The following is a 25,391-nucleotide window of genomic DNA, read 5'->3' as shown; positions in this document are numbered from 1 at the left end:
CGAGTTCCATACTCAAGGACCCCATTTCGGATATGAATTCCTGGGGTATTTATAGGATTCCTTGCCAGTGTGGTTTAATTTGCATTGGCCAAACTAAGAAAGCCTTAAAATTTCGCGTCAAGGAACATGAGGCATACGTTAGGAAAAAGGAAACACAGAAGTCTTCTGTTGCTCAACATTGTTGATCTGAAAATCACACTTTCAATTTTTCTGCTGCCAAAATTATTCAAGAAACATCTTCCACTGGAGAACTGGATTTTCTAGAGGCATTTCACATTCAAAAAAATCTTTCTGTTCTAGTAGTTAACGATCCTAATTCCAATCCATCTTTGCCTTCAGCCTTTAAAGAAATTATGTTTTAGTTCTGGTTTCACCAACACATGGCGCCACTTGCTTATTCTTGTCCAGGCTTTCTATCTTATCTAATCATTATTTCTTATCTTGTTCATTTGAGGTTTTGCAGCTGAGGATGGTGGTTCGGTAGAACCATCGAAACTAGTGCTGTGAAAATGTTGAAAATATAATGCTGATTTTTGTTGTTTGACTTCTGAAGTAGTACTTCTTTTGTAAATTTAGATTCAATGGTCATAAAGGCTTCACTACTTCATAAATAACATGTTCATACTGTTTAATTTTATAATGTTTGTACGTCAGCTTAATAAATTGATGACCTCAAGTTCAAAATATTCAGCAATGGAGAACTGCCGGAGTTTCCTGACGGTTCTGGATCTTAGACAGTATAGTGTGCTTGGATGCAACAGTTCAGTTTGCTTCATCATATGAATGTAATTCTTTGATCATGTTTTTAAATCCATGGTTTAGCAAAGTTTTTTATTAAGCGCTTCAGCAGTTTCACAAAAATTTTCAGAAATACTACTATAACTGTCAGAATTTTAATATTTAGCACTATAAGATGCAACTTTAATAAAGAAAATGCAATGAAAATATAAATTATTTTATCTCAATTATCTTATTTATTAGGTATCACAAGTATATCCACTTTTAACTTCTTGGACATAGAAATAGAAAGAAGTACGAATGGTACAATTTAATGCAATAAAATTCAAATGCATATCACTAATGCAAGAAATTCATTTACACAGATATATTTGCCCATTTTTCATTTTATTCTGGGCCAATCTAGAAAATATTTCTTAATTGCATGCCACTTACATATAAATAAAAATTATTTCACAGTTTTAAGGGAATAATTACATGACCTTACACTCACAGATTTCAATATCCTCAACACGCACACAGGAAGTTTAACATAAGTATGTTACAAAAGTAGCTAAACCGCAGAAACAAATTTGGCTACTAGAATAGCCAAATCACAGAAACGGAAACATTTCCTTGACAAAATATAAGCATTTTTAGAACACATTTATCCCTTTCTTAATCACATGATTTTGTTTGCACCCCAGTGTAACAATACTAAATACTGCTCTTATTCACAATTTCCCATACTGAAATTCCAAGATATTATTTCAACAATCTAGCCAAATTAGATATTGTGCAGTGGCATATTTGAGATACAATGAAAACAAGCTAATTAAAACATCATTTGTCATGACCTCCACAAAAGCAAGAGCAGCCTTTACAAACGTTACGATTACTCAATATGAGCTTATAGGAGCTTGGCTCGTCACATTTATCTGGCATTCATTGAAAAACTTAGAAATGAAGATATATCTGTGGAGTGATTCAGGAATAGTACTACATTAGTGCCACCTTGGGTACATTAGATGACTGAGTTTCGTCATGAACTTTTGCCTAAGTTATGGATGACGAGTCTAATTAGTCTTTCAAACTAAGAGAAAATTAAACATGTACATTCTTGTTCATAACAAAAGTGGTTTGGTTTATTTAACTATGGCAAAACACTCTAGGGCTATCTGCCTATGGGGAGGCATGTCTTTGTGGAAGACTTCTTACAGAATATTGGATCATATACATATTACACATGGAAAAACTCATAAAAACGCCCATGCAGTCAGCCTGTTCACCAGGATTCGAAACCCAGACCGCAATATTCAGCGATTTTACGGATCAGCTGCTGAAGGGACCCACAACAAGAGTGATTTGTAACAGTTGTAAGAGAATGTTTCTTCTAGTGCTTCAGTGAACTTTGTTTGGAACAGATTGCCCCACAATGTCAGAAATAAGTATTTTATATAATATGTTTTACAATTTATTTATATATTCATATATTTTACAAAAGTGATAATGAAAGCTTTAATGAAAGAAGAGATTTTGAGAAACATGATGATAACAATTATAGCAAATTACAAGATGAAAATTTCATATGATAATGATATTGAAGTATTATCAAGATTTCAAAGATGCACCAGACGCTTATTCAGTAGTTATAATGAATGTTCTAGTGAAGAATTGTCAAGGTAATATATTTTGAAGGAAAAAGAAAAATCTCGCTGATGTAAAATGAATTTGCGCAATACCTGGAATCAATTCTATGTATCTGCATAGACTAGGTGATAATCCAGAGGCTTTAGATGTTTTGAAAGAAGTCTTGAACGAAGAACCTTTGGGATATTATAGTATAAGACACAAATGAATAATTGAATTCTCAAATAATAAATAAATTCTACAATATGTGAATTTTCATACAAAATTTACTGCCTTTGTATACTATTCCACACATCAGCAAATTAAATCCATTTCAAATGCATGAATTTTTTTCAAATATATCTGTACCCAAGGGATTAAAGATAGTCTAAAGAAATGAAAACAACTTGTATTAACCCTCTGAGCATTATGACCGTGTTTATCCGGTCATCAGAAGTTTTGCTACTTGGTATATATATTGACTTATAATTTAAGATATTTTGCTTTCTTACTTTCTTTAATAATGTAAATATCATCTTAATGAATGTAAGTTTATGAAAATGCAGACTAAAATAAGTAATTATACAAACTAAATTAATAAATGCTGTTTAAATACTGGTCTTCATGATGGATCTAAAATCCTATATCACTCAGAGGGTTAAAAGATGCCTAAAAATCCCAGAAAAAACCCATCCAGATTGGTGGAATTATTATTGCAACCCTGAGAATATTTTGGACTTATTGACAAGAGGACAGAAAGTAGAAACCCTTTCAAAAAAATGAGCTGCAGTGGTATGGCACACCCTAGAAAATACTCTTTGCCATAAATCTTCAAAAATTCTTAATGAAGATCATAAAATAACAAAGTGAAAAGGAAAGAAACAAGAAATCTTAATAGCAAACTGCATTGCTGAGAAGAGTGAGCCTATCTTTCCTAACGAGAATTTAGCGACAAAAAGAAAGAATATAGACTAATATTTTACTTTTTCAGATATATTACTATTACGAAAACCCAGAATTAAGAACTGGACTTATTCTGGAGTTATTTGTGCATGGCTTCCAGTTGTTAAAGCTAAATGGATGACTGAAGTGGAGACTTTCTGGGTCAAGAAGGCCCAGGAAGAAGAAATTGATACTTGTGACCGCAGTGTCTATATTGAGTACAGGCATTACTTGTCATTTAATATTACCTGTCATCCGAAAGTCATGTCAAGAAACTGATGGATCAGAAAAAAGTGCATGATTTAAAAACCTTCATCTGGCTTTTAAATGCACCATAAAAATGCCTAAAGGGAACACCAAACATTAAATTTAAAACCTGCACAGAATTTTACTCTGCAGAAAAACTTTACCAAAAAAAATTCAATAAAAATGTATCACCTATTTAAAAAATTACAATGAAATAAGCACTATCCCTTAATACAAATATTAATTACCCTAATAAATAAATTAACCAACTTTCCATTGTAAAATCTTAAGAATTCAAATGGTATAAAGGAAGTTAAGAACTTTGTTTCATAAAAAAGACATGCAAAACATTTCACAAAATTAAAATTATACAGTACAAAGTCTTTAATCCGGACCTTAAAGCTACAATCTTTCTGCACATGTGTAGCGTTTACGCATGCACATAATACATTTACGCATGTGCGTTTAATGTATAACAGACAGTATAAGCTACGTTAAAATTATCTATTTCACTTAATGTTGCAGATTGCGTTGTTCCTTAATCTTATGTCCTAAGCAAACATGACAGCAAACAATAAGTTATTTGTGCATGGCTTCCAGTTGTGTCAAAATAACTTAACAAGTCTGACAGTGCTATTGAAAACAAAGCAGCAAATTATATTGGAAGTTAAAATGATCTGCATTACATTCTTTCAAACACTTCTTTACCTATACTTTCACACACACTCAGACTTGGAGATGAAAATGATCAGAGGTTATTCATTAACTATTACCTTCATGAAAGTTAAGTGAACTTCAAAGTATTAGTATCCATTTGAAATTTTTATTTGTTCAATTAGTCTGTTAAATAATGCATTTAACAGTTAATTTAGTTAAAATTTAATTAGTTATAGGGAGGAATAAAATGTACAAAGGTGTGAACCACTGCACTAGTACATTTATATAAAAAACATTCATTAGTATATAGCAGAAACATTTATAAAACTATGAATGTATATGTGAACCCATCTAAAGAAATGCTTTCTATCCCCATGTGAAAATTCAAAATTAATTTTGTGGAAAAAGTAATTACCTCAAGAAATTCTTGGGTTAAATCAAGAAATATTTCTGTTCTTTACATTCTTTAGCATAAGGCTAGGGAAATATGAGTATCTATAATGACAGTTATGTCAAAATGAGTAGGAATATAAGAAAATGCATTTTCTAAATATGTAGTTGAAATAATGCGATTTAAATATATCATTACAAAAGGCAGCCTGCGAATGGAAAATATCAGTTGTTTTGACCAGCTTCAATGTCAAATGAATTATCAATAATTTCTTCTTTATCACGAGCATACATCATAAATGATTCTGAACAAAATGTCTTTTAAGCAGTCAGTTTTAGTTTTCATTCTGTGTTACTGAAAAGGCAAATGCTTTATACCCATTGTGAATTTCAAAAAATATTTTTCTTCTTAAACACTTTAGGCCTCTTACCAAAAGATTTTCAGTATGTTTTGAGCACTTAAGTAACAGGAATATCTAAGAACTTAGATCACTTTGTGGTAAGCCTCAAAAGAGTTTAATCTTCAACAATAGAAGAATCTACATATTCTGTTTACAGGGTTCGTACACATTTTCTTACATGAAAATTAAGGACTTTTAAAGACCATCAAAGAAAAAATTAAGGACCTATCAGCAAACAAAAAAACAAATAGAATAAAGCAATTATCCATACAAACCGACTTCATGCTTGCAATTTCACTTTAAGAAACTAACAGAAGTGTGTATTATGCACTATTATTAAATTCACTTTAATACTTACCATAAAACAATTTTGAAAATTAAACTAATTCCCTACAAGTTATGAAGTAGATAACATTAAATTAGGAACATAATTTCTTTAAAAATATGTATAAGTGTATTTCACACTAATAACACTCACTATTTTAGAGATTTACATGATTATTATTAACTTATTTGATATTTATTTAAACACAGTCAACTACTATTATAATCACAATGTAAGAATATTTTGCAGATTAAAATAACTGATTTGTAAACATACAATTTATTTCCTTGGTTTTTTGAAAGATACTAGAATAATAAACTGTACAATAAAAGATACAAAAAATTCGTGCTTTTTTAAATCTGAAATCTTTTCAGCTATTTTAACATCTAATTTATTTATGTCTATTTCCTTTTCTTTAACTATTCTTCTAAGTTCATTTGCTTTGATAAACAAATCAATGTTCATGCTGGTCTCAGCTTCATCTGCTAAAGCATCTACTTCTTCATTAATATCTTTAATGTCCCTTTGAAGAAATTTTTTCTTCTGCTTCATATAATCAATTTCTTCCTCAATGATATTTCTTTTCCTCTTTGAATTTTCAGATTTAGTTAAAGATTTTTGTTCTTCTAAATACTGCATATATTTAGATCTTGCAGAAGCTGCTGCTAATCTCATTTCGTTATTAATTTCGATATTAAGAACAACTCCAGAAAATTTTATGTAATCAAATACTGTGCGTTGAAAAATGTAAAATGAGTCACTTAAATTTTCAATTTCAATTGCTTTATTTACAGAGAAGCCCCTTTCCACAGAGGCCTGTCCATGTGACAAGATAAGCATCATTTTCACTATTTTCCATATTTTTGAATAGTGAAAATCATGAAAATAAGAAGTGAGAAATGTGTCAAGAGAAAGATTTTGAGGATCAAAAGTAGAAAATTCATGTAAATTTGTCTTAACTACTTTGTCTAGAAACTCTCCAAACTGCAGCAGAATTTCATCCCAATCATCTTGTAAAACACGTTTATTCTGCATAATTACCGTTAGAACTATTTTCATTTTGTTCTGGGCTTTTTCTGGACTTTTAACCATCAATCGTGGGTCTATACAAGATGCATTTCAAATAAGAGAATAATTTATTGGACATTTAGACATTAAGTGTTGTACTATTGTTAAGACACATTGTTGACCTTGTTTCAATGCAAAACTTTCAGCTTGTGAAATGTCCTTCTTGCGGCATTTATCATTCATTAACTGCTCAGCATTGAATCCCAAATAAACTTTACTTTTATCATTATAACAATATGGATCATTAAAATTAAATTTATAAAGATTTTCTGCTTTAGTTATTTTTGAATATTCTAGTTTCAAAATTTTAAAGTGCTGAAGGCAATCATTTACAAGTTTTAAGATATCTTCAGCAAAAAAGGGAATAAGTGGTTTATCACTTTGATAATATTCAAGGAAAGGCAATAATATTTTCGACAATTTCGAAAAATTTAATTTTATAAGAAATGTTTTATCTTTCGTTGCCTCCAAAATATCTGAGAAGGATTTCGATGATTTTTTTTTTTAAACTTCCCCCTTTCAACTTCTTTAATGTACAGTAGCAAGTCATCCCATATTTCAATGGCTCTTTCAACTGCTGGGACATTTTGCAACCATCGGTAAAAGCAGAACTTCACAGGTAGCTTTTTTAAGCCAGATATACTTAAAAAATCTTCACGTCTTGCAGGAGAATCTTTAAAAATCCAATATAAGGAGGATAAGAATGATGGAATGTCCCAGCCAGTGGACGACGTCCTATGCTTGAAAGCATTGTTAAGAATTGAATGTTATATTCCTTTGTCAAGTCCTGTTGCAATAAATCATAAAATTTCCAGTTTACTGCAGGACCATCCATCGATATTTGTAAGAGTTTTCACAAGTCTAGTTTTTCAATACATTCATAAAATTTGGATAAAATAATTTCACTTTTTGCATGCCCTATAAATGCAGAAGTAAGGTACCGAGTTCTGACCTTATTTTCGTGATGCCAGTACCTCACATAAATATCTAGTTGCTTCTTTTGATTTGTCAGATTAAGAGTCTCATCAAATAGTAATGTAAAAAACTCAGCATTTTTACAATGCTTTAGTAACAAAGTTTTAAAATAAGGGCCAAGACCAAAATAACAGATATAAGCACATTTCTTTTCACCACATGAAAACTATTTTGTAATGGAACTATACGGGAACATTTTAGTGAATAAAGGCCCAATATCATCACACGATTTTAAAGAATAGTGGCTTTTGATGCACTTAATAGCCCACAATATTTCTGTATCTGGTAACTTCAGATTTGAAAAGAAAAGAATTTATTTTATTATTTTCTACACTTATTGATGTTGAATTAGCAGTTACATCTTTTCCTGAAGTAGATGGTTCTTTTAACTTGACAAAATTCATGATACTGTTAGAAGAAACTCTGCAGTTGAGAAGGAAAAGATGTTTTGCAGCTAAAAGGGGCATTACATGCAAGGCATTAGTAAAATTAAGTATTGCATATATATGTATATAATGTATCAATATATATATATATATTTCTTATTATATATATATATAATAAGAAATGTATACTGAAAATATAAATTTTTTACTATATATACACAGTACAAATTCCGAGATCCGGACATCCAATATCTGGAATGATCTAAAATCCGGACCTCAAAGCCACCACCAACCAATTTTTTAGGGCTTTTTTGGAAGGAAGGGGTATGCTTTACGCATGCGCATTAGATTTTTTCCCTCATCATAAAAAAACATGCCGGAAATCCCGATTCTTAATCTCAGTTTGGCGCTAAATAAAATATCTCATTATTGAAGCAATAATTATTTTAGCATAAATTTGTGTGATTAGTAACTTGACTCCATAGCTGCGTATCTGCTTGGCATAATCTCAAACCGGAAACATTTGTTAATTTTACACCAACTAATATTTTATATCCTTGATGCCAAAATCGGGAATCATTATTTATTGTATTTTGCTTTCATCACCGCATGTTTATCAACGGATGACAACTTGAGTGATGACTCATGCAGCGACGCCAAATAACAGAGTATTATCCGATTACAGATTTAAATTTAATGCGCTAAAATGTTAACAAGGGGAGATTTAACAGAAATTTCTTTCCTTATGCTGAAAATAGATTTTGTTAATGATACTCATAGGACAAACGATTATATTTAGTGCTATTTGAATTAAGAATAACTGATTTATTATTCACATAAAGCCAGAACCAGCGCCAGAGCTCGCATGGCCGCACCAGGCGGCAGAATCTAGGGAAGTTAAACAGAAGTTTTTCATTGCGATGACAATGCCCCAATCATCAATCAATTAACGGAGGGCGAAATCTGTAGTATGGTTCTAAATCCAGAAAATACAGCTACCGATAGTGAAGAAAGTAACAGAGAGGTTACTGAACGAGAAAAAATTTTGATTGACAAGTTATTCGGAATTCTCGACACAGCAATTACAGGACTTGAACAATGGAACTTAATAACTCAACAAGAAATTATATGTCTATAGTATTAGTCTAAAATATCAGCAGAGAAAACAAATCAAACAACTCACATTGAAAGAAATGTTTAATAAAGTAAACATATAAATATTAAGCTCTTTTCTTTTGTAAATTTTGATACCCTTTAAATCATAAATGCTTCATTATTTCATAAAGCACGATTTCATATTTTCAATTTTATAATTTCTACGCGCCATCTTAGTAGATTTAAAATGATCTAATATACGGAAAAATCTCAAATCTGGGATCGCCCAAGTCCCGACCTCGGACTTTGTACTGTATATATATATATATACGGAATGTATATTTTCAATTAAACTTCTACCCAATAACTTTTTAGTAATTCATGAAAGTTAATTTTGCGTCTAGTTAATTCAGGAAAATTAGTTTCAATTAGTTGTTTTCAGCTATTTTTTATTAGTTAGTTGTTTCCAACTAATAATTGTATTGCCATTAGCAAAAATAATGCATTACTATCAACAGCACAGGATTAAACCAAATACTTAATTGTCTATTGAAGCTTCAAAACGTATTTCGGAACTTCACTTTTTTTCGGCTAACGTTACCGAATTTGCCCTTGGTGACCTAAAATCGAAATGGAGCCAACAGATTTCCCGCGAAATCGATAACAGACCCTCTGCAGAAATAAACTCATAATTCCGATATCCCATACATATAGTATGTGAAAAAGAGAATAAACTCCGCAGAAGGTGATAAAAAATTAATTTATGGCTTAATTGAAACAAACACAGAAATTAAGCTATGCAAAACCATGTAAAAACAAATTGAAATGATAAAACAAAACTTAATTTTCACGTGAATTTTAGCGCTGACTCTCCCATTATAGAAATTTCAATTTGTTTCAAACAAAGACCACATTCAGCTTTATAAGGATTGTCATCCATCAATATCCAGTCTTTGAAGTCAGCTTGATGAAGCCACAGTTTATTGAAAATGCACTTTCCAGGCATCTCGTTCCTATTGACGTCGGAAGGGTTGTGGCCTTCCAGGTTGGGATTGCTCTAATTTTGGCAAATATTTTCAGAATCCCCCCTTTTTTTTCTCGAGCACCTTCATCATCACTTTCGCCTCTTAAAGAACTTCCGGCTTCACGCTTTCGTCACAATCTGCCTAAATTTATGGATAACATCTGTTTCGAAAGATTGGGTGAATAGCCAATCAGACACCGATACTTTCGTTCGGGTAGCTAATTTTTTTTTTTTTTTTTTTTTTTTTTTTTTTTTTTTTTTATCGTTTGCGACGCAAATCCACCAACAGATTGGTTAAGAGCCATGCAATTTTAATTCCATATTCATGAGAAATCGCAATTCACACATAGAATGGCAATCATTAGAAATGATAAGAAATGTCACATGAGCAAAATTAAGGACCTTTATTCATTTTGGCCAAAATTAAGGACTTTTAAGAACCAAAAATCCTTTTTTAAAAAAATTAAGGACTTTTAAGGACCGTATGAACCCTGGTTTACAATTTCACCTTAAATCTGTATTTCTATGTTGGTATGCAAGATATGTAAATGGTGAACTTTAACAATCCTGTAACTGAAAATTTTTGGATAAATCATGCAGGGATTTATATATAGAGCTATTTTTATAAATAAACATCAGTATATGAAATAACTATGTAATTTTGGAACTAGCTATCTGGAGATAACCATAGTCCTAATGTTATAAAGCTAATTATTCTACATATAGTAGTAGATGACTTACATAATGTTTCTTGTTTAAATGTAATTCAGCATACTTAAAATTGGTATTCCCTTCAGATATATATATATGCCTTTAAATTGCAGAAATGAATATTTTAATACTATTTATTATACAAATCACACAGAATAAAATTATTCTAATAAGTTTATTCCTGGTAACTATATAATTAGTTTTTAAATCCAAGACAATAATTAGAGCCTTTTAGCATGAAATTATATGGAACCAGCATACTCAAAGATAAAGGAACTAGGTATAATACATGCTTGTAGTCTAAAAATTAATTAAGTTAAAAAATTTACCTTTTTGAAGAACGGGAAAGCGTAGGAATTTGTTGAATTTCTATAAGTTCTTCTCTTGATACATCAAAGTCATAAGGATCATTTTCTTCTACTCCTCTTCTACGCAGGCATCTTTTAATTATCCTATGCAGCCTAGGATAATTTGGTCTTCTGTAACCTTTAATCTTCAGCAGTTCCTCAAGAAAAAAACGGAAATCACGAGGCATTCTACGAATGAGTGTTAGATGATCAAAGCTTTCCTTTATCTTGCAAACCTACAAAACAAAATTTTAAAATTTTACTAAGACAGTAGTAGCCAAGATATAGAATACAACAGGTCAACAGTTGGTTAAGGTTGGTTAAGACTACATCAGAAATAGCTGCTAACTGATCTAAGAATAGCAGTTTAGATAGATCATAGTTTTCATTAAATTAAACAGTCAATACATACATCTCTGAAAACGCAAACCTTAATTATCTTTAACTGAATGGTATTTCACACCCTTTTTTACTTTGAAGAAGACATTATGACAATACTTAACAAATGACACTTCATCCCATCAAAATACAGTTGTTTTAAATAGATAATTCTTTAAAATATATAAAGCATACATGATGCATAACAACAGATGCATTCAAATTATAATAAATAAATAAATTACATTAAATATTAGCACAACAAACAATATTAAATAATTAAAAATAAAATCATATGAAAGTTGTAACTATGATCACAAAGTAAGAAAAAATATATAAGTAAAAAACATGAACATAAAATATATGTAAAAAACATGAACTTCTGCCAAAACCTAACACATATTAAAATGAGCTCTTTAAACTAATTTAGAATATTATTTGTTAAGGCAAAACATGCAAGGGCTAATTTTTTCAATGTGCCTCAGTGGATGAGTTCTTAAAAGACACTCATCTTGCACATTCCATTCTTCTACAATAATTAAATTCAAGTTTTCAGCGGCCTTATCCAATCACTTGCTAGCATACAAAAGTTAAGCAAATGGCAGGATTTATAAAACACAGACAATGAAAAAAATGAATTATAAATAAAAAATTGATCCTCAAAATGCTCGCAATGAACAAACAGATTATAAATAACACAAATTGGTTAGGCTGTTTATTGTATATGCTTGTGTTCAGAATTAACAGAATTTTCCCATTTGGTCATTTATCACTGGATCAAATGGATAGATTTTAATGAAATTTGGTATGGACATAGGTTGTAATAACACAAAAAAGTAACATACAACAGTCATGTGCACATGCACATATGTGAGAACGCCTCAACAGCAGAAATGTTAGTGTTTGTTTAATCCAAGCAATTCATTAAATGCATAAGCTCTAACTAAAAACATTTCATTCGAAAAGTGCAATATTAATCAACGACTATATAACTATACACTTTCCTGTAATATTTATAAAAAAAATATTTTAAGTATTAATTATTTTAACAACAATTTAGCACGTATTTTTAGTACAAATTAAGCTTAATAATTCAAATGTATTTATATTAAGTTTATAATTCATTAGATGAATCTACCTTATATTCCTATTTAGAGAGAATAAAGTAATGAAACACTGTAAAATAAATCTTATCCGGACTTCAGATTCTTGAAAGAGCAGATTTAGTCTTTTTTTCATTCTAAAAGTAACACTGAAACTATGAAAAAAATGCTAAAACAACCACCTCTAAAAGTGGTCAAATCATGACGTTTGAGTGGCGTTGACAAACTGCCAAGATGCAATGGCAAATATTTTCCGTCTTTGCTGCATTGTAAAAACGCCGTTAAAAGTAACTACGACCAGTTTGCAACGTCTTCACTATGTCATGTGCTACTTGGGTTTACATACATTTGAGAGATCAATAATTTGGCTCCATAGCTGGATATCTGCTTGGCATTCATCTCAAACCGAAACATTCTACACAGGAACATCGTTGATTTTATACCTTCTAGTATTTTATATCCTTGATGCCAACCTGATGAATCATTATTTATTATATTTTGCTTTCATCACTGCATGTTGATCAACACATGACAATTTGAGTAAAGACTCGTACAGCGATGCCTAAAATTTTCTTTATATTAATAATTGAATAACAAAGAGTATGGCAACCTTTTATGCTGACATTACGCTTGGCGATGACTACAGATTTAAGTTAAATGCATTAAGAAATGTTGACTGGGAAAATAAAAAATTCTTTCTATATGCTAAAAATAGATTTTGTTAATGGGACAAAAGATTACATTTGGCTCTGGTTAAGAAGCTCAAGGGCCAAAAGATTACATTTAGTACTATTTGGCTCTGTTTAATAGGCTCATAGGCCAAAAGATTACATTTAGTACTATTTGAATTAAGAATAACAGATACATAACTGATCCAATAATAAGAACTGATACAATTCACATAAACCCAGAAGCCTCATCAGAGCTACACTAAAATTATACTTTATTTATTTCAAGGCATTTCAGTTAATACAGCAGATTGCCCTGTTCCTTAACTTTCTGATTTGATCCAGCTTATAATTTTTTGAAAATTAAAGTTTCAGCTTTCGACTATGTCGAAATGATTTTTTAATTCTGCAAAAGAATTGCTATAGAGCTGCAAAAGGATTTAAAACAAGAAAGCATGTTTCCATCACCATTAAATAAAAAGTGGAATTGCTACAAAAAATGGAGAAAGGTATATCTGTCTCAAAATTATGCAAGGAGTATGGCACTGGAACGTTATGACATAAGAAAATGGAAAAAGCAATTTTTTTTTAGTATTCTAACACATTACTTGCAATGAATAACAGAAAAATTACTTGCTATGATATAAATGACAATCATGACAAATGACTGAATGGGTCAGACAATGTCGCAGTGAGTGCATGCCATTAACGGATACAATGCTTATGGCTCAAACCAAAATGTTTCATGAAACATATATTCAACAGGTTGGTTAACCAAATTTAAAAATTGCCATGGTAATTAAAAATTTCAAGTAAAAAAGTTTCAGCTTATATTGAAGCTGCTGAACTATTTGCAGATGAATTCACTGAACTCATTAATAGTGACCAGTTATCTCCAGAACAAATTTAGAACGCTGAAGAAACTAGTCTCTTCTGGCAATATGTATGGCGAAATACCTTGGCAACCTCTACAGAAAAGGCCGTAACTGGTGCCAAAGATTCCAAAGCGAGACTAACAATTTTAGCATGTGCAAATGCTGCAGGAAAGCCCAAGTGTAAACTTTTTGTAATCGAAAAAAATATACGAGCTTGAGCATTTAAAGGAGTAAAGAATTTCTCTGTTATATATTATGAAAATAAAAGAGCATAGATAACATAAGTGTTAATGAATAATTGCTTTGAAAATCATTTTAAACCTGAGGCTCGGAAACATTTGAATTTGGTTCGTTTATCTGATGCCCCAAAAACTGTCCTAATTATAGAGAACTGTATGGCTCATACTTCACTTAAAGTTTTAGCGAGAGATAATGTATCCATAATATTCTTTCCTCTAAATTGCAAGTTCATCATTCAGCCAATAGATATCGTAATAGTGCGAGCAGTGAAATGCAAATATAAAGTAGCATTTTTAAAATCCATGTTAAATTACTTGAATAATGGCAAGCTGTTCCAAAAATTTTTGAAATGGTTTCAAATCTGCTGTGTGGAGCATCGCAAAATCATGGGAGGATGTGTCTCCAGATACTTTAAAAAATGCTTGACAGAACTTATGCCCAGCCACCATATTTCATGGTGAGGGTGATGAAGATGATAGCTGAGAATCTCACGGTTTTCAGATATCGCAAACCGTGAAAGGTGAAATTTTTCTATTTATTTTTCTATTCATAGGTGAAATTTTTCTATTAATGGACTTTTGTAAATAAATGTGGAGAACTGGTAATAAATGAAGATGATATAACAGACGTTTTTCATTGCGATGACAATGCCCCAATCATCAATCAAATAATGGGCAGCGAAATCTGTAGTATGGTTTTAGTTCCAGAAAATACTGCTACTGACAGTAAAGAAAGTGATAGAGAGGTTACTGAAAACAAAAAAATTTCGAATGATTAAGTCGGAATTCTCGACATGAAAAAAATGCTTTTGCAGGACCTGAAAAAAATGGCACTTTGTAACCGAACAAGAAATTATGTCTTAAAGAGACAGTATTAGCATAAAAATCTGAGCAACTTAAACAATGTTCATTGAAAAAAATGTTTAATAAAGTACACAAATAAATAAGCTTTTTTTTTTTTTTTTTTGTAAATTTTAACATCCTTTAGATCATAAATGTTTCATTATTTCATGTTTTTAATTGTTTAATTTCTACAAGCCATCTTACTAAATTTAAACTGATGATCTAATATCCGGAAAAATTCCAAATTCTAACGAGTCCAGATCTCAGGCTTTGTGCTCTTTTATTAACAGTTTTAGCTTCAGTATGTGTTGATTTTGGAGTGAACCCAAGCAATTGGTTTTATTGAAAAAATCAAAACACATGATGGCTATCTGCATAAGGAGGTGGATGCCTTTGCGGAGGACTTTCAAGGGATAAGTTTATCACATTTACTTTACACATCAGAAAAACCACAAAAACATCTACACAGCCAGCCTGTTTACTAGGATTCAAACCACAAGGACTAATAAACTGCCCTACAGTAGAATCAAGTTGCAGATGATTAACATAATTACTGGTAAAAGTAAAAAGAAAATAAGCAAATAAATAAATGTCTAGATAAAAATTACGAGCTGACTAAACTATTCATTTCATAATTATAAAAAAAAAATCAATTGAAATGATAAAAAGCAGAAAATAAACCTCTTTGAAATCTGTTTCTCCTTCCCATGGCAGTTCGCCTTCAGTTAAGTACACCAACATATAGAGGAATGACCACAAATCATCAACTGGCGTTAACTCCTACAACAAATACACACACATAATACACATATTTTTAAAGATATTCAAAGGAGACCTGTAAGCAGTAATCAAAATTCTGAGCACAGTAATTAATTTCAATAATGTACCTCAGTATAAATTAAAATACATGAAACAAATATAAAAAAAAAAAAAGACGACTTTATCCTGCAATTAATTTTTGTGTTTTAAAGAAATTTTAATTTATCTCTGTGCTCTCCTTGAATTACTTTAGCTCTTTATTTTATAGTGTTGAATAATTGCTACAGACAGACAACACTACCACGCATAGCAATTACAAAATGAAAGGAAGCAAAATGTGGAAAATTGGAACAAGTGCAGAATAAAGTAAGAAGAGGTGTGAGCATGCTAATTTTCATTTCCTTGCCTCTTTATCACACGACAGCACTGATAAATGATCCTGAGGATTTGACAGATGCGAATTTTATAGCAAGCAAAGATTTTATTGATGATCTTCATCCAAAGCAGCACATCTCCAAAAATATACGTATAATTTTGGTGAAATAAGCATATAGTACTTTTTGCACGTTACTTTTACAAAATTTATACGTATGAAAAAGGCTGAATTTATAGAAAGGCATTAATTGGTATTTGTAAAAAGAGATTAATTTAAGAATTTTCTATGCTTTCATGGTGCAACATTCTGATTCGTTGTTTCATATCGCGTGACCCCAAGTGGTCTCATCTCATGTTAAACTACGCTAATTCTCAGTAATTATCTACATTAATTTCAAGTTAAATCTTAATTTGGAATAAAAGTTTAAATGCAAGAATTATTTCATTTCGTATGAATAGCTTACTCAGAAATTATGTAAAACCACAGTGCTTTACTTCACTAGTGCATTCTCATTAGAATTTATGAATTTAACCCTTGATTTTGCTTTTTCTATATTTTCGGGTGAGCGTGTGATTGCATCCTAATTGATTTAATTGCCGCGAATGGTCTTAGGACATAAAATTGAACTATCTGGTAAAAATTCTATGTAATTGTATCCCAGTATTGAAAGAAACATTCAGTCTGATAGAAATAGCTGCAACATGTTTTGAAAATGAAACGTAAAAGGTTACCAGCGAGGATATTCTGTTTGGCATCGGTTGTACCATTTTGGGCGACTTTATCGCTTGCATGACAAAATGGAAAAGTACCAATATTGGTTTGACAAAAGTAAGATATAATTGAATTTAATAAGTTGGAAATACTATCTGTCTTTCCATGAATTAAAAAATAATTTCAAATAAAATTTCTTTTTTCAGTTTTTCATGTTATTTGTTTAATGTTATTGTAATCTGATTTATCATATTTAGTCACATATTCCATCCCTCTTTGCACTATAGTATATAATTCAAAGGACTTATCAGTTTCAGCAATTTTTTTTTTTTTTTTTTACCAATATACATTTTTACCATAACTCTGTTTCTAAATCATATATCCTGAAAAATTAAGGAGTAAAGTACACAAAGAAGGAAAATATGCAAGTAAATAATGGCATTTAGTGTTGTTTATGTGTCTAATATTTGTACTAGATTGTAAAAGTTATAAAATTCTATTAGCTTTTTTAAATTGAGATGCTTCTTTGCACCCAAATGGTTAAAGCCTTCCAGAAGTGATACTTTGATCTAACTTCTATTCCTAATAAATAATCCAGCTGCATACAGTTTACTCAATTTCTGCCATGTGTAAGGTAAACAGTATTAGCTTTTTTTAAATACATCTTTTACAACTATTCCATCAGGTAGATTTCTTTCATATTTTGCCTTAATTGAGTCATCCTGCTAATTAAGAATTTATTAAAGTTAATATGTTAAGTTTTTGTGTGTATAATTCATTTTAAGTATGTGCAAGCAAATGCATACATTAAGTTACGTAGAATTATGTTTTGGGTATCAAATTCAGAAATTTTTGGGCTGTTTTTAGAAGATTTATTAATGATTTATACTATATTAATATTGGTAAAAAAATTCTGTGGCTTTTTATATGAGAGTATATATTTTAAAATAGCTGCATGATATGGTAGAGGTAAAAAGCTTCATGTGGATCATAAATTAATATTATGTGGGAATTTTTCAATTATTTAATAAAGAAAATATTCAAGCCGCAGTTAAATTTTTTCATACAAAGTTTGCAGCAAATATTTCCTGCAACAGAAGTGACGATTTTTATTTTGCCAAGACAAGAAATTTAGTTAGTGAAAGCAGTAACCCTATTTTGAGATGTTAAACAGAGAGGCAAATTTTTGAATTTTAATTGATTTTTGAAGGAAGACTTCATTTAGTCTTGCTATCATTCTACGTGGCTTTTAACTTTTTTATGGTATTTATAATTTTATTGTTATTCAGCTTTCTGTTTGCTTAGAATGCACATGAATGCAGACTTGAAATATTTTATATTGCAAACTGAGATGCCATTGTTATCATAATTAAAGATTTGTGTTCTGATTTTGGAGGAATTTACTGATAATACTTTTGATTGTGTATTGGTTTCTGGTTTATTGAAATGTGTAAAATAGCCTGTTAATGCATATACGTATGTTAATGACATGTATATGTTTATGAAGTATTCTGTTATATGTATATAGTGTTGTGATTAGTTTTCTGCTTACTCTTTATTTAAGAAAAAGTTACCTGTAAGAAATCGAATATTCTTTACTATATGTAGGAGTAAAATTGAAAAGGCTAATGCAATATAATTAATACAAAATTAAGTTTTTTCTCGTGTACTTAAATACAAACATAGCCATTAAAGACTTTCTTAACCTTGCAGTTCTAAACAAATCTTTAGGTATTTTTTACTTAAAATTATAGACATTATGTAAGGTATATAATGTCTATAATTTTAATAGTATGTACTTAAATTTTAAATTTAAATGTGTGATAGTATGAACTTAAATTTTTAATTACTGAAATGTAAATTTTTAAATATGAAATACTCAGTGCATCTTTTATGCATCTTTTAATACTTCAACTATATTTAAAAACTGAAAACATTTGAAGTGTGAAATTGTTACAAATTTTTCTTTTTCTTGTTTAGGAGCTGTTCTCAAAACATTGGGTGACAAAGAATTCACTTTTACAAAAATCTAGCAGGATATTAAAGACAGCGAACTATAGAACAAATATGGTGAAGCTGAATGAAATCTATGTTGAATTTTATTATTGAAAAAAATTATGCTCTTCAGATTTAATGTTAGTTTTTATTGTTTAACAGTAATTGCAGTTTTCAAATACCTGTAAAATAAACCTAATTCTTAAATTAATTTCATGTGTATTTCTTTTGCAAGTATTACAGTTCACAATACTTCAAACAACTTTAAATTTGATACTTGTTAATTTATGTGGGATATGTTCATAATAATTTTATAATTTAAATAACTCATTGTCATCACATGAGCATAATCTAAAATGCACAGCATTTGACAACAAATTAATAAAAAATTAGCTAACTTCTAATTGCTTTCTTTTGTCCAGTTGCCTCCTTTTAAATCATTTAATACCATAAAGCTATTTGATAAAAAAAAAATAATTGGTATGTCCACATCAACATGCATTTATAATGATGTTATAGAAAAAGTCACATGAGATAAATATTTAAAAACTTCAATATTCCTAAACAAATTAACTTTTTAAAATTTTATCTGGTATATAAGATAAAATAAAGAACATATTTAGGTAATTTTGAATTTGCATCATTTTATGAACATATTTATGAAATTAACAGTTACATTGTAAAAAAGAACTTTTTAAAAATGCCTCAATAAAACATTTCTTTTGTAGAGGTGAATTTTTAGTACTGATCTAATATATTTATAAGATTTTAAACTGAGAAAGACAACAATAATAGATTACAATACATTGCAAGATTGACTGATAAATGTAAAATTTTTACATATCATAATTATGTGTGTAATTAAAACAGAATATACTCAATTAACTTGCATGCAAATTAATATTTTCTTTAACATGTTTGGGATAAACTAAATTTTAACAAATAAATATGTAGATATTTGTGTATTATCTGAAGATATGAATGCAATATTTGTGACATTATACATTCATCTTCAAGGAAAATAACAAAGTCAACTTGGTAACTAATGGAAAAGGTAAGTTTTCTACAATTTCCTGGTCTATATTTAACAATTTTAAAATTTAGCCCACTCATTCAAATAATCTAAACGTACGATGTTTTCTTTTGTACTACAGTCGTTTACTGAATTTGGTAATTAACTATATTGTACTTTAGATAGAAATTAACGTAGATATTCCCCGTATTTTACGGTACAAAAACTTATATATTTGCTAATAATTGACCTAAATCTTCCCTATGGTTTCTTTGCATATACGAATGACTTTGGTAAAAATTTAGTCCGATGTCTTCTCCTCTTTACTGTGTATAAGTGCACATTTTTGGTAAAAAATTTGCATAAATCTCCAATTACCTATTTACTGCATTTTTCGTAAAATGTGCTTATTTTAATCTCGTATTTTTTATATAAATCTATGCAAAAATGTTCTGCATATTATGATTAAAAGATAAAATGTTAATTTGATATCAAATTTTTACATATCCAACTTTTAGGTATGTACAGCAATATGGAATATAGATAACTGGAAAATTTAAATGCAAAAAAATTAATTTCTATTCAAAAATTACGTAACACTTAAAGGCTGAAAATCACTTTTAATATTTTATTTCAAAGTGACTACAAAATATGCAATAAATTTTGTAAACCTGAGTTCTATGTTTTAAATCAATTAATGCTATCGTTCATTTACATGGCATAAGAAAATGTCCTTCGGAAAAGTAAATAATTTATTTAAAGTGTTATTTAGTAATAATGTAAATTAAAATTTATGAAATGAATCTAGTAAACAAAAATGCAAATGAACGATAGCATTAATTGATTTAAAACATAGAATTGATGTTTACGAAATTTACTGCATATTTTGTAGTCACTTTGAAAGGAAATATTAAAAGTGATTTTCAGCCTTTAAGTGTTACGTAATTTTTGAATAGAATTTTTTTTTTTTTTTTTTTTTCATTTACTAGTGCATTTAAATTTTTCAGTTATATATACAGTCAAAAGTCTTTAATCCGGACTCGTCGGGACTTCGGCGATTTTGGATTATCGATTTTTCCGGATTATAGATCATCAATTTAAATCTGGTAAGATGGCATGCAGAAATTATAAAATTAAAAATATGAAAACTTAATTTATAAAATAATGAGCAATTATGATCTAAAGGGTATCAAAATTTACAAAAAAAGAAGCTTAATATTTATTTATTTACTTTATTAAACATTTCTTTCAACGCATGCGTAAAGCATACATTACGCATAGCCGAAATTAGAAAATTGCAACCAGAAAACTATTTGATTTGTATTCGTGATATTTATAACGACGAGGAATTTGATTTAAATCATATCAAAGACTAAGTACATCGAGATGAAATACTACATTTAGTAAGGAATTATAAGCCGAATAAAATAAAAACATCTGCCCTGAAGATAAGGATAGTGCTGACAGATCAACTTCCAATTCATTGTGCGCCATGGCGTCCCCCCCCCCTGCAGAGCAGCGTGAAATTGATAAACAGATTTCGGAATGGTTAGATAAACAAAGGATATGCCTTTATTCATTTTTTGTAGCAATGCCACTTTTTGTTTGATGGACATCGAAACATACTTTCATTTTGTAGATCCTTTGGGAGCTCCAGCATCAGAAGTTCTATTTGACATAATCGAAAGTTCAAGCTTACTTTTATAATATTGCTCTTACAGTCTGCAAAAAATAATAAGCCGGATCCAATTCGAAGATTAAGGAACAACGCAAACATCAACATTAACTGAAATAGATAATTAGATAATTTTAGCTTATACCGTCCGTTATAAATTAAACGCGCACGTGAAAACGTATTCTGCGCTTGCGCACACGCACAGTCGTAAAGGTCTTGCGCGCACGCATAAACGCCTATGTGCATGCGTCAACGCGGCGCATGCGCAGGATGATTTTACCTTTTCCGAATTATGGGTGTCCGAATTAACGACTTTTGACTGTATTCCCATATTGCTGTACATAACTAAAAGCCAGATATGTAAGAATTTGGTATAAAAATGATTTTACCTTTTAATCATAGCATGCAGAAAGTTTTTGCATAGATTTATATAAAAAATATGAGACTAAAATAAGTACATTTTACAAAAAATGCAGTGAAAAGGTAATTGGAGATTTATGCAAATTTTTTACCAAAAAATGTGCATTTATACACAGTAAAGTGGAAAGGACATCGGATTAAATTTTTACCAGTCATTCGCATATGCAAAGAAAACATAGGGAAGATTTAGGTCAATTACTATCAAATATATACGTTTTTGTACCGTAAAACACGGGAAATATATACGTTAATTTCTATCAAATATATACGTTTTGTACCGTAAAATACGGGAAATACATACGTTAATTTTTACCAAATATATACGTTTTTGTACTGTAAAATACGGGGAATATCTACCTTAATTTTTACCTAATATATACGTTTATATACAGTAAAAAATTGGGGAAATTTACGTAAATTTTTACTAAATATATACGCATACGTGAAGCAAAAAATTGAGATTTATGTATATGCGATAAATATACGTAAATTTTTACTAAAAATACAGTCAAAAGTCGTTAATTCGGACACCCATAATCCGGAATGATCTATAATCCAGACCTCAAAGCTACAAACTTTCTGCGCATGCGTCAAGACGCATGCGCGTAAGACCTTTACGGCTGCGAATATGTGTGCGCAAAATACGTTTACAAATGCGCGTTTAATGTATAATGGACGGTATAAGTTAAGCTAAAATTATCTAATTCAGTTAATGTTGCAGATTGCGTTGTTCCTTAATCTTCGAACTGGATTCGGCTTATTATTTTTTGCAGACTGTTAGAGCAATTTTATAAAAGTAAGCTTGAACTTTCGATTATGTCAAATAAGTCCATCAAACAAAAAGTGGAATTGCTGCAAAAAATGGATAAAGGCATATCCTTTGTTTATCTAAACTTTAACGTTTGTTTATCTAAACTTTGTTTATCTTTAACGCCGCGACGCGCAATGAATTAGAAGTTGATCTGTCAGCACTATCCTTACCTTCAGAGCAGATTTTTTATTTTATTTGGCTTATAATTCCTTACTAAATGTAGTATTTCATCTCGAAGTACTCCGTCTTTGATATGATTTAAATCAAATTCCTCGTCATTATAATTCGCTTCCGATAGCGAAGAAAGTGAAACAGAGGTTATTGAAAACGAAAACATTTCGATTGACAAATTAGTCGGTATTCTCGACACAGCAATTATAGGACTTGAACAGCGGAACTTTGTAACTGAACAAGAAATTATGTCTGTTTATAGAATTAAAGAGAATGTATTATCACATAAAAAAAATGAAGCAACTTAAACAACTTACATTGAAAGAAATTTTTAATAAAGTAAACAAATAAATATTAAGCTCTTTTTTTTTTTTTTTTTTTTTTTTTTTTTTGTAAATTTTGATACCCTTTAGATCATAATTGTTCTGTATTTTATAAATTACGGTTTCATATTTTTAATTTTATAATTTCTGCATGCCGTCTTACCAGATTTAAACTGATAATCTATAATCCAGAATCGCCGAAGTCCCGACGAGTCCGGATTAACAACTTTGGACTGTATACGTAAATCCCTGAAATTTACGTATATTATATGTAAAAGTTGCGAATGAACAGCAGTCTCTGCGTAAATATACCTAAATTTTACGTAAATATTTAGTAATTGCCACTGGAACTTTTTATGATATTTTTACGTTGAACTTGAACGTTTTTTATACGAAAGGCCATTCGTAAATTGCACGTATTTTTTTCGTGCAATTTACGAATGCATGCTGCCTGGGTAAATGCCAATGAACTGACATAAGAGTGATACTGCTTATCATCCACAAAATATCCAGAAAAGCACAACTGATAGCTATTGTACGTTTCGTTGACGAGAACCTTTATTAAAGAACATTATTTACTTTGTAAGGAGGTTTCAGAACGAAATACAAGTGAAGAAATTTTCCAAGAAACCGATGATTTCTTCAAGATATGTACAGAGGTTCCAGAACAAATTACCAGTGAAGAAATTTTCCAAGAAACCGCTGATTTCTTCAAGATATATCATATTCACTTAAGCAATTGTGTTGCTATTTGCATGGATGGCACTGCGGCAATGACAGGCAGTAGAAAAGGTTTTATCTCTTATGTGAGACAAAAAAGTCCAATAAGACAAATTACACACTGCTGCATACATCAAGAAGCATTGATGGTCAAGAATTTGGCAGCAGAATTTTTGAACACAATGAATGAATGCATTAAAATCGTAAGCATACTTAAATCGCGAGTCCTAAATTCGTGAATCTTTGGAATATTCTGTGCAGAAATGAAAGCTGAATATGAATAATAATTGTTTTATACTGAAGTTCGTTGACTATCCTGAGGCAAAGTTTTGGCTAGATTGTTTGAGCTTCACTAGGATGATGATTACGGGATAGCCAAACTTGCATATATGGCTAATATATTCGAGTATTTGAATGAATAAAAAAAATGCAAGCGCAGAATGAAAATATACTGACATGCTCTGATAAATTACAGGGGTTAAAAAAAACTTTAGCAGGAAGAGTTGCAAAAAGAATTCTTAGAAATGTACCAAAGGACCAACCACAACACAATTGAAAACAAGCAATTAATTGTGGATTTGGCACAACAACATTAAGTATGCTTCAGCAGAAATTTGATTATGATTTTTTTATTCTATTAATATGGAACAATATGATTGGATTCGAAATCTTTTTGCAAGCAATGCAATAAATTCTATGAAAGTGCTGCCACTGCAAATTCAAGAGGAATTTACAGAATTAAGTAATGACGGGACATTAAAACTTCATTTCTCAGAAGTTCCATTAGATGTTTTCTGGATTTCCGTTTAGAAAGAATATCCTTGCATTTCCAACAAAGCCATCCTAACACTACTTCCATTTTTCGGCAGCATATTCACGTGAGCAAAGTTTTCAACTCTTGTGTCAATTAAAAATGATAAGCAGTCATGCTTAAAAGACCTTGACCAAGAACTACGAGTTGCACTCTCAAATACTGAGCTGAATATAAAACTTTTGTGTTCATTGACACAACAGCAGGTATCACATTAATCAGTTACAATAATTATTAAAATTGCATAAAAGTAAGTGTGGTATGGTTTTAATGTATGTATACTTGTAATAAATGTATGCTTATAGTAAAAAATGAAAATTTACTGTAAAATTTGTGTACCTATATATCAGTGGCATAGCTGCAAATCATGTTGCCCATCGCGGTAAAAAACTTGACGCCCCAAACCTGAAAGAATTTTTTGTGCCTTTTCAAGGAAACAAAAAAAAAGGGGGGGGGAACTACTGTGACCTATCCCTCACTGACACTTTTCTCAAAGGCACTTGCTCTTATTCATATGCATTTTTTAATTTCTCCCTACACAGCATCAAAAGAATGCTTTTTTACATTAGGATGTTTCAAAACCTGTAT

The 25,391-nt window shown here is 30.2% G+C and overlaps 1 protein-coding gene across 3 annotated transcripts in view; it reads right to left on the bottom strand.

Annotated features, from left to right (window-relative positions):
• The window catches only part of LOC118203041 (tau-tubulin kinase homolog Asator-like), a 156,553-nt gene that overhangs the window by 32,012 nt on the left and 99,150 nt on the right, over nt 1-25,391 (bottom strand). For all 3 annotated transcript variants that reach the window (XM_085807743.1, XM_085807741.1, XM_085807742.1), the window contains 2 exons: nt 15,701-15,799; nt 10,896-11,149 (listed from right to left, as the gene is read on the bottom strand). In XM_085807743.1, coding sequence (XP_085663869.1) covers nt 10,896-11,149; nt 15,701-15,799 — 353 coding nt within the window. The remainder of the gene's footprint in view (nt 1-10,895; nt 11,150-15,700; nt 15,800-25,391) is intronic.

Source organism: Stegodyphus dumicola, chromosome X1 (assembly GCF_044657685.1).
Source record: "Stegodyphus dumicola isolate Sdum_Otavi_A_Nest chromosome X1, ASM4465768v1".
Classification (NCBI taxonomy): Eukaryota; Metazoa; Arthropoda; class Arachnida; order Araneae; family Eresidae; genus Stegodyphus; species Stegodyphus dumicola.
Note: the sequence above shows the minus strand (reverse complement) of the source record. Positions and strands in the feature narration are given on the sequence as shown.